Genomic DNA, 11,164 nt, shown 5'->3' on the forward strand with positions numbered 1-11,164 from the left:
TTAACACTTACCAAAATGCAATAATTTACACCAAATTCACTAAATGATCAGTCATTCACATTTTAATTGGCTATGACAAACAAGAATGACTTACTCTTTTAGCCCCGTTCACTTCAAGAATAGTTTTCATTATTATGGAATAAAACCACTTATTCTAAATAACAGCTTAATGTTATAATAGTCGTATTCTAAAGTGCAAATAATATTTTATCAAAATTACATCTTATACCACATATGTTACGAACCAGTCTGATCCGATCCGCAATGGTTTTGGACTCGATAAAGTTCGTAACTTCTGAAGGGATCTACGAACAATCTAATAGACGGATCCTCCTAAAATTTAGATATATTGTCGCTCTTAGAGAGAGAGTTTTTCAACGGATTCAAGATCATAGGATTTGGACAGTTAGATCTCAAGATATCAATCAAACACTAGCCGATTGTTAATTAGATCCAAGCTTGATAACCCTCTAATAGCTAGATAATTGCTAGGTTTACTCATTAGTGTGAAGGGGAAAGTTGTTATAGAAGAGGAGGGTTAAAAGCTAGAAGAGGCCGACCAAAGATTTGGGCGCCAATTGCTAGAGACAAGTATAGAGAGATAAAGGCTAAAACTAATTCAATTATCCAAGGTTCTTAAACTCTAATTATGGTTTCCTCCACATATATTTATAGAAGCTCACCCTAGGAACCCAAACAACTAATTTTAAACTCTAACAAATCAACTAAATTAGTCTTCCTTATCTTCTCAGATTAATCCTTCATTTCGCTGCAGATAGATTCCGAATCTAGAGAAGTCGTGAATATCAAAGTTGTAAATCTAGAGATTGAGATCTTATCCAACTAGTTTGACATTATTCGAATATCTATAAAATATTTTACGAATATTTTCTCAAAACTACGCAGAGCTGAATATAGCTAATTAAATAAAATCTTAACCTGCTAGTACTTTAACTAAATCAAATAATCAAATAAAATAATTAGACTCAATCCATTAAGCCCAATTTCCTTTTAATATGATCCGATCTGACTCGATTTATATCAACATACTAACTCAATTGCCAATTTATCCTTGATATATATCCTATCAATTTATTTTATATCAAACTAAAGAGTATTTATCATAATTTAATAAAAAATAAAATATATTTTTTATCTTTTATTTCACTTTATATAACATTAAAATAATTATTATACTCTTATTTTATAATAAATAAACATAAAGAATAGTTATTCGTAAAAAAATATACTTTATTTAAAGAATAATAAATAGAAATGACTATTCTTCCTATTCCATATGTAAACTAGGCTAGTGACTTATATTTAAAGCCACCATCTGGGATGGGCAGTTCTAGCTTTATGGAAATGACCCAATAAAAGAATCATGTAGGCCTTCGCATATAGCAGAGAGGCAAGTTCTTTTGCAGGTGAAAACTATATCATCAGTTTGTTTCTTTTTCTTGCTAGTCTTGAAAGGGGAGCCTGCACTCTTCCTACTACCTGATGTGTTTGTCTTTTTTGAGGTAATGCATCTTTTACAAAGCATCACAAAATATAGAATTTTGATTTCAAATTAGTGTCAGCTGTTAAGTTATTTGCAGCCAATTTGAGCTCCATATCAAGTGGGGATGAATGTGGTTCAATCGATGCTCAGGTAAGTTTGAGCTCTATATCAAGATAATTTTCACTCACTGTTAACAAAAATACAGGAATACATAACAAGACTATTTCATCCTTTGCTTAAGTTGGGACGCAAAAGGGAATGATCCAAAATTGATGAGAGTAGAAGAAAGGAAGTAGCAAATCAACAACTAGGCAAAGGTATAATTCAAGAGAAGTGTATGCCAGCCTTGTTAAACAGGGAGAGCAAGTATAAGAAATCCACTTGTGTAAGCTTGGAAGCCCTCTTCTCCGCAAAATCACCCTGCCGCAACACCCCCATGACTTTAGACTTGAAATCAGAACCCTCATCTCCGCCCCCTCCCATATCTTCATCTTCCATCTCCATGTCTTCATCATCCTTTCCCTCACTAGCTCCCATGCTTAAGTCTTCAACCATACTAGCCAAAGCAGCCAAATCATCTGACGCCACAGCATCCTCCTCCATTTGCCCGTTCTGAGAGAGCTGCAAGGCTTGCAAAGTCTTGTAATTCTTTTCCAACAATGATAGAACACTCTTTTGTTTAAAGATTGCACCCAAAGTCTTGTTCTTGCGGTTGAAGCAAAGGCGAACTAGTCCATCCCACTCCTTAAAGCTAACCGGAGGAAGGGGTCTTCTTGGTTCGATACGCACTACAGAGGAATCAACCTTTGGCGGTGGCCTAAAATTGTTGCGGCCCACCTTGAGAAGATGTGAGACACGTGCAAGGAACTGGACGTTCACTGAGAGACGACAGTAGAGATTGTCTCCGGGGTTAGCAACTAGTCTCATGGCAAATTCACGCTGGAACATGATCACGGCACATCTGAAGATCGGACGATGTGCTAGTAGCTTGAATGTAAGAGGGGAGGAAATCTGGTAGGGAATGTTTGCCACACAGATATCAAAGTACGGAAGATCGCACTTGAGGACATCTCCCTGGATTACCTAGAGAATTTACCAATGGAATAAAATGATAAGTCTTGCTCAGAAAACCTTTAAAGATAATGAAAAGATATATGTGTGTGTGTATATATATATCTCAATTCTTCTAAGTCAAGATAAGCAATGACATGGCATGCAGTATTACTCAATTTGTTTCTATAAACAAGAAAGATCCCTCTCACCATAACACAATAACATTTTTCCACTGGGACTACCAGGATTCATATCATATAAACAGAGAAATATTTACTTCAACCAACACCACAGATTAACAACTAAAGTGACTGATGCCACATTGAACTTGATTAGATAGGATGAAGGCCCAGATAGAGGTCACAAGCCACAAGATTCTAATCATGTTATGGGGGATGATAGCCCTGACGAAAGTGCTACACATGAACTGATAGAAGTGTGATACCCAAATAATGAGCCCATTCCTGTAATTCAAATCTTAAAAATATAATATTGATATGACTGATAGGTGCAATCTTCGATTCCCAAACACAAATAGGAACAGAATTGGCCTTCTAAACAAGCGATTTAGTATTGAAACACTGAAACGAACTAAGCAGTCTTTAACTTGATACAAGACCACAGAACAGCATTCTATGGATCAGGTATCAAACATCAAACGAGCAATTTCTAGGGTATCTCTCTCAGAAACAGTAATTCCTAGGTATCAAACCTCAAAAGAGCCTTTGAAATGATCAGGCAATAAGAGTTTCCATGGCCAAACAAAATTACATCGTTCCAAAACCCAATTTTTTTAAGAACATCCCACCTTAATTACGTTGGAAAAACGAATGATTCACCAAGAGATTAGATAAGAGCATCGGGATAGTTAGGTTAACATCCAAAGTATCAGCAATAAAAAGATTATTACTTGAGGCGGCTGGAAAGAGGGATTCCCTGGAAATTGCATGGGACCTTCCCAAAATCGAAAATTTTAGAAAACTTCAACTGAGACATTAGTCAAAATCCAAACTTTGACGAAGAAATCCTAAAACAAGCCTCCAACAGATTAGCAAAATGAGGCAAATTGGTACCTTTAGGCGACTCGAAAGTGGGGTGCCCTGGAAGCGGCGGTTGAGCTCCAAAACCATGCGCGGGTCGAGCTCCACGGCGACGACGGATTTAGCGACCTCAAGGAGCTTCTTGGTAAGGTTTCCAGTTCCCGGACCAATCTCGAGGACGACGTCGGTGGGCTTTATACCGGATTTTTGTACGATTGATTCAACGAGCATGGGGTTCTTAAGAATATGCTGCCCCTTCGATTTCTCGAAGGGGATTCCTCCTTGCAAGTGCTGCTGTTGTTGATGCTGGTGACGCTTCTTCTGGATCTTGCCTCCCGCCATGGCCGCTCTCTCTCTCTCTCTCTCTCTCTCTCTCTCTCTCTCTCTCTCTCTCTCACTCTCTATCTCTCTAGTTTTGTGCTAGGGTTAGGGTTTTAGGGGGCGAGGCAACCGAGTTCGCTTGGGTTTGGTGCTAAAATTAGGGTTCTAATTTAAACAGAAAAAGGTTGGTAATGGTTTTGTTATGCTTATGGTCACGCGTATTGCTCTATAAACTTTAAATATAATATTGCTAAAATATTTCAGAGATATTTATTAAAAACACCCTATTAACCCTTATTTTTATTATCATTGCAAAGTTTTTTTCAAAAAACCGCCTATATTATAAATTTATTAATATTTAACCTCGTCTTATCACTTTTTTTTATAACAAAATCCTGTTTTTCTATAAAGATTACCCCAATTATTATCTTACTATTACCATCATATACCATTAGAAAATTTAAGTAATTATACTTATGAAATTATGAAAATATCCTCACCAAAATAATTTAAAAGTCAATGGTATTTTGAGAATTTTAAAAGTATAATTACTTCTATTATTATCAAAATAAGTAGGATTACAGTTTCTGTGATGGCATCATTGCAATGCTACGAAAGTAATAATAGAGTATTGATAGCATATCACCATGAAGTTTATTTTATTTCACATTAATGGCTGAGTGAGTGATATTTTACACTTAGTTTTATCAGTAAATGTCAATGGGATAATATAAGAATAGAGAGAAATGACCCATACTCCTCTTCCTTCCTCGCTTGGCCTTGAAATAGTAGATGACATTTCATTTCCCACACAAGCAGAAAATGAGAGAAATATCAGTTTACAACTAGATTCAATATTAGCCCTAAACACCAAAAAACCAATATTTTCCACTGAGACAGAAGCACCACAGGATTAAAACTACGAGAAAACTAACCCCCCAAAAAAAAATAAAAAAAATTAGCCTCATGGTTTTAAGGAAAATTGTCAACATGGTAACTCTGAAGAAATATACTCAGGAATCAAACATTTCCTATTTATCAAGGAAATAACTTTTTAACAACCTCGATTGAAGAAATTCTTCAATTTCTTTATCCCTTAAACCACCATCCTCATTTGGATAGCTGCCATGATCTAATTTGCTCAATATGAAGAATCTTCACTAAATCACTCTGGTAATTCTCGTTTCTATATTCATGTCTATATTTAGATCTTTTTTTAAGCTTACGCTCCAAATCCAACTACTTCTCTCTAGCATGCCACATTTTTACGGTATTAGTTCAAATCTAATAGTATTTTCTGCACATATTCACTAAATTATATTGCTCAATTTATAAATAGTAAAAATATAGAACGTAAATAATAATTTTATTAAAAGATACAGTGTTATACACAAATTTCCATAAAAAAGAAAAACATATAGACAATCCGTTAAAAATTTATGGTGAATTCTACTCTTTAATGGCTTCTATGCTGATGCATCTTCTATGCAGTCTCTTACAAAGTCCCTGGACTTCATCATTGATACGTCTTCCGGCGACCACCCCCCTTCGATCCGTACCTCTCCCCTGAAGGTTGGTGGTGTTATGGTTCTAGTGGGCTTCCTTATTAATGAAATCAAGATAAGTCCTACAAGCCTTTATCTTGGTACCATTGCTTAATTTCATAGAATACTTGCATTCGTTGGAAGGAAAGAGAAGGACTTTTGTTGAATGTCTTTTTAAACTCTGCAGATGGCATCTCTCACATCTTGTGAAGCCATTTCCTGAGCAGATGTACATTCTCATCTTCTGAATTCACAGCCAATTTTTAGTGAGACTTATCTAGCAGTGGTCTTAGGAAATGAGCAGATTTTCTTGGCACTTGCTTAATTGTTAGTTATCACATTTCATAATCAGATGTCTCTGGCTACATTTACTTCCTTTAATCAAGTATTCAAGGACTTATCTTTTAGAGAGGAAAACCTGAATTCAGGTTGATAGTCTTATAAATAAGAACAATTACAATCATCTTTTTCGAAATCCTTGCCACTTCTACATCAAAACTGGCCTCCCAGCATTTAGGCAATTAATAGTCTCCCAACCTCATTCACCATTAGGTAAAACACCTATGAACAATTCAATGTCCAGCAATGTTTACTACTAGTAGGAGCCACACTTTTTGTGAATGAACAACATAGTAGAATTAAAGACAAGTCATTAGACATGTCTGAAGTTAACCGTTAACAGCAACTAGACTATCTGCATTTCTCAGTTTATATGCTGTCATCTTTGAGACACCTTGTCCATCTGAACATTTGTTTTGCTCTTTGCTTGCTGCCAATTGCAAGCACAAAATGGAGAAGATTACGAATACTCAAATTACAAACCGCAGGTCATCAAGGATGATTCTTTTGTAACCTGTATATCAAGTAAACAATCTGCCAATCTGGTTGTATCACGTAAGAGATTCCAAGGTTGCAACAACAGACATATTACTTTTTAAAAGAGCTCATGGAATAGTAGACATGGTCAGATAACATTTGTAGATATAGCTTAGCTCCTCTATATATCCTTCAGCTGCAAACTTGGCATCCGAACAATTGCAGAAACAGATGCCCTACTAGAGAACAATGAAATGATTCCCTGATCTTGGAAAGCTCTAATGATTAGAAGTGGCATGATTTAGACTCATTGCTGGCTTGTTTGTCCTTTCCAAATAAATGCCAGAGGCTACAGACCAACTGGTGGCAGGCAATGTTTCTTGCTTAGCAAACTCTGAGAGTCTGCAATAAACAGAGAGCAAAGAAAAGATATATCAGATAACTAGCAAAATAAGACTCCAGTATAAAGCAAAACATAAAGGAAATAAACTCAAAGGGAATTACATCTATGATCACCCAGAGAACAATTGTGTTAGATTCAACTGTTGGTATAGAGTTAGGTTGTTAAATATCTTGTTTCATTTGGATTACTATTTTGTACTCCTGTGACTTTTGGATCTTCTTTAGGCTTGCTTTAAGGTGTTATAAATCAATAAGCTAACATTTGTTTATGGCATATGGGTAAGGTCTCTTACACCTACTCAAACTAGGATTTTGAATCCATTAAAGAATTCTCATCTACCCCTAAAGAGAACTATAAGTCGAGCATTGTTCAGATATATATTTCTAGTGGAGTTAGAACATGTTTTAGAGTTTCTTATTTGATTTACAAGTTCTAAAAGTTCTAGAGATGCAATCTAAATCTGTTAGGAGACATTTGATTAAATTTAAAAGAGTCCTAGTGTAGCCATAGAAAAGGTTCAAAACATCGGGATCAGGATAGGGATCGGCTTTTCGAAAAAACGATTACATATCGGCTGAATCAGTTGCCTGGATTGGATCAAACTTTTTAATTACGTAAAATTCTAAATATTATTTAAAAATATAGGAAAACTTCTAAAAATTTTAAAAAAAGGGCAAAACATAAGAAAAAAAGAAAAAAAAACTATGGTACAATAAAAACTGAAAAGAAGAAAAGATTAGGAAGAGAGTGAATGAAAGAAAAACCAAACAAAAGAAAGAAAAATGATGGTGCAATGAAAAAGGAAAATAAAAGAGAAGAAAAAGGGAAAGAAAAGAGAAGAAAAAGGGAGAGAGTGGAATAAATGAAAAAAAAAACTGAGAGAGAAATAAAAAAACAAAATTAAAAAATTATATATCAGAGTTAGTTGAAGCTAAATCTCTCCGTAAGAGAAACATGGCTATATGATAAGGAGAGAAATAGAGAGAAAGAAAGAGAAAAAGAAGAAAGAAATATCACGAAAGATTTAAATTACTTAGAATTTCATTATTTAGGATTACTTTAGACTTTCATTGTAAAGGATTCCATGCACACTTGTTATTCACTCTTCCTTCTCACCCACAACTAAATAGGTTTTCTTTTCTAACAACTGGGTGAAGTATCTTCTTACAAGGTGTTTTTTCTTCAATAGAAACCAGGTGGACTGTCTCTCCTCTCCTCTTATTTATCTAACCATGCTAATGCAAAAAAGACACTTGGATTCGTCCGCTTTAGAGTGGATCCATAAACAATGTATTGTTCAGCATACCCCAGGCTACATCAATCTCTTATTACTAGTATATTGTAAATGGGATGAAGATCTATTATAACATTGGTTATTATTTACTTATCAATAAAATTACTAGGAAGGACCGGAAAATAGCTTCCTCTAATTTTTCTTAACTGAAGCTTCACAAGGGGTGAGACCCTACAGGTGTGAATCAGGGTTATCTCTGCACTCTAGTCCTGTTCCTTTCATCCATTCTCTTATTTGCATTCTTTGCATTTCCTTGTCTGAAAAATAGTTTTTCTGTCGATTTATGAAACATGAAAATGATCTTTAAAGTTTATTAGAACTTAATCCTAACTCCTGCAACTTTTATACCCTAGTCCCTATTACCATACACAAGAAAATTGGAGGACGACACCAAGATTGTTTAAACTAATATGGCCATCAAGTCATCTCAGTGAACAGCAGTAAACTGACAACTGACTCATCCTCAACTCGGGTTCTTCGACATGTTCCTCCTCACATTGAACTGAGCATGCAGTGATCAACATTCAAACAATAGGAATAATTCTGGTCACGGTAACAGTATGAATTTGGCAGTGCTTAATAGGACGAGTGATGGACAATACTCCTGATGGATATATTCAAATCACCACCCTCACGATTATGCAATGTAATCAAACATTGTAGAAGTAATGTTGTCATCTCATATCAAACCTATATATGTAAGATCACGGGCACTTGGCAGCAATCTCTACGAAGATCTCTGACATGCTAGAAAGTTTACAATCTATACAAGAATTTATGTACATTCCAAGCATATGTTCTACCATTATGTCACCATTAAAGATTACCACCTTGTAGCAAAAATTTACCACAGGCATTACGACATCTATAATAGTTGTAAAACAAAACATTTATCATTATTATCAGCATTATAAGCATGATTGCTGTAGAACATGTACTACAGAAAACATATTCAATTAGGACAACCAAACAAATGAGAACAACGATATTGATATTTTCAAGTTGTTCTAAATTTCCATTAGCTGATGAGCCATTACAGAAGATCCAAATGATTCAAAATAGTGTTACAAAAGTATTCATCAATGAGGGAGCACATATTACCTTTCTTTAATAGAAATCTGGCTCAGTGTTTACTGCCCACTCTTAAAAGGATCAATAGCCAAGAAGTTCTGGATCTCCAACATACTCGGCAATCTGTTCCAGGCGCACATTGATCATGGCATGGCTGTCTGCATCCCGAACCACTCCAGTTTCATCATCCAAATTCCTCTCCACAAGGTTTCCATACACACCCTTGTGCTTCCCATACAGCACGAGCACTGATCCTCCCCTCTTAGGCAGCGCCGTCTCGAGCATATCTTGCTCCACTCCCTGCACCAGCTCCCTGCTCCCATCCATTGAGATATCACAAGTCGTGGGCCCAACAACATCCACTACCTCCCCCTTCTTTAGATAAAGCTTTCCCCCCATCAAATCCTTGCTAATAATCCTAACCCTAATATGGCTAGTGAGCCACCGGATAGCCACCTCCCCGGCACGACTACTGCTCGGCTTCTGACCCAAGTTATCACCTTTCTTCCTTTCCTCATCCCTATTCCTCTTCTTCTCCTCCTTCCCCCTCTTCCCAACATTGTTGGCCACGTCGACAGTCGGAGCCTCCTTGACGACCTTAAACACCCGACCTTTCTCCATCACTTTCCACTCTCCCCTCTGCTTCTGGGGATCCGACATGGAGGGGTTGTATCCCAAGCCATGGGTCCCGGCACGGCGGTCGTACTCCACGACCTTGGTGTCGCCCTTATTGTTGTGGCGCCCGATCCCTTTCCCCTCTGACCACCCGTACCCGGCAAGAATCGCCGCGGCAAAGCCTTCAACGGGGACGTCCTTGAACTCATCGAATCCCCGATCGTCCGGGAGATTATTCATGTCCTCCCTGAACCTCCGAAGCATGAAGTCGCCGGGCTCGCGCCGTTCCTCGTCGTCGTGTGGATGGGGTTCAGATCCGGAGCCGTTGGATGTGGATCGGACCGTCAGGCCGTATTGGACGTTGGAGTCGGCGCCGGCGGACGAGGTGGTGTCGAGGACGAATTTCGTGTCGACGGAGGAGGACGACGGGTCATCGTCAGCGGTGGGAAGGGGAAGGAAGTGCTTCGATCTCTTGGAAGGGTGGAGGTAGTCGGCATTGGGGATGGGGGAGATGGCGAGTCTCGATGCGGCGGCAGAGTCTAGGATTTGGGAGGGGTCGAAGACGGTGACGAATTTGGTCGCCGTGGAGCTTCCGGCGCCGGATTCGGAGTCGCGGATTGAGGGTTTGGGAGGATTGAGGCGGGAGGAGGGTTTGGAGGAGAGGGAGAAGGAGAGCTTCGTCTCTTTCTCTCCCATGATTTTTGGCTTCAAAGAAGAGAAGAGAAGAGGAGAGGAAATATTGGCTACTCGGACTCCAAATCACCAAATTTGGAGCCCCGTTGTGAAAGAGCTCACAGCCAGTTTCATATTTGGAGCGTCGTCCAAGAATGAAATTCTAATTTTTTTTCCTATAAAAATTTAATTTAAAATTTTAATTCTTTCCTTATTTTTTGTTAAATAATCTAGTTGTTGGTTAAACTCACTGGAGGCAGCAAAAATTGACCCAACCAGATAACCCGTCTTTTAATTGAGTTTGAATTTAGTCTAATTGGGTTCAGGTGGTAAATATGTCGATTCATCTAACCCGTTTAATAATCGGGTTCAAATCGTAAATATGTCAATTCATCTAACCCGTTTAATAATCAGGTTGTGATCGGATTTAGACCACTGACCCGTTTTGACCTATTTGACTCGTTTAATTATACGAGTCGAGTTAAGTCGGGCTAGGTCAACCGGACAACCCGCTAACTATATATATATATTCTAAATATTTAACCCTAAGCATAACCTAACTCACCCTCACTACCTCCAAACATTAGTTGTCGCTCCCACTCTCCCAAACCTCTTCTTCCATCACTCAATCCTTATCCCCTCCTTCCTCCTCCCTTACCCTAACCCAAACCATTGCCTCGCTTGCAGCATTTCGTACATTAAGTCACCTTCAATGTTGCCGCCTCCATCTACACCCGATTCATCTCCCTCTGCGACAATGAGGTCGTGCTTGCCATCTCTCCCACTAGTTCTACCAAATCGACGTCTTCCCCCACCATCTCTACTGACAGT

The 11,164-nt window shown here is 37.9% G+C and overlaps 2 protein-coding genes across 2 annotated transcripts; both read right to left on the bottom strand.

Moving 5' to 3' along the window:
• Positions 1-1,635: 1,635 nt before the first annotated feature.
• LOC140767842 (ribosomal RNA small subunit methyltransferase) lies at positions 1,636-4,088 on the bottom strand. Its single transcript, XM_073107913.1, has 2 exons — positions 3,631-4,088; positions 1,636-2,587 (listed from the first exon to the last, which is right to left on the bottom strand). The coding sequence occupies exons 1-2, from the start codon at positions 3,937-3,939 to the stop codon at positions 1,829-1,831; spliced, it is 1,068 nt and encodes a 355-aa protein (XP_072964014.1). The 5' UTR covers positions 3,940-4,088; the 3' UTR covers positions 1,636-1,828.
• A 2,049-nt stretch (positions 4,089-6,137) lies between these two features.
• On the bottom strand, positions 6,138-10,444 carry LOC140767710 (protein MOS2-like). The gene is made up of 2 exons (XM_073107712.1): positions 9,077-10,444; positions 6,138-6,680 (listed from the first exon to the last, which is right to left on the bottom strand). The coding sequence occupies exon 1, from the start codon at positions 10,355-10,357 to the stop codon at positions 9,128-9,130; it is 1,230 nt and encodes a 409-aa protein (XP_072963813.1). The 5' UTR covers positions 10,358-10,444; the 3' UTR covers positions 6,138-6,680; positions 9,077-9,127.
• Positions 10,445-11,164: the final 720 nt, after the last annotated feature.

The sequence above is a fragment of the Typha angustifolia genome, chromosome 9 (genome assembly GCF_048772165.1).
Source record: "Typha angustifolia cultivar Huaian chromosome 9, ASM4877216v1, whole genome shotgun sequence".
NCBI classification, from domain to species: domain Eukaryota; kingdom Viridiplantae; phylum Streptophyta; class Magnoliopsida; order Poales; family Typhaceae; genus Typha; species Typha angustifolia.

Coding starts and splice junctions, on each gene's coding strand:
- LOC140767842 (XM_073107913.1), bottom strand. CDS start 3,939: ATGGCGGGAGGCAAGATCCAGAAGAAGCGTCACCAGCATCAACAACAG. Junction 2,588..3,630: donor CACTTTCGAGTCGCCTAAAG/GTACCAATTTGC, acceptor TAAATTCTCTAG/GTAATCCAGGGAGATGTCCT.
- LOC140767710 (XM_073107712.1), bottom strand. CDS start 10,357: ATGGGAGAGAAAGAGACGAAGCTCTCCTTCTCCCTCTCCTCCAAACCC.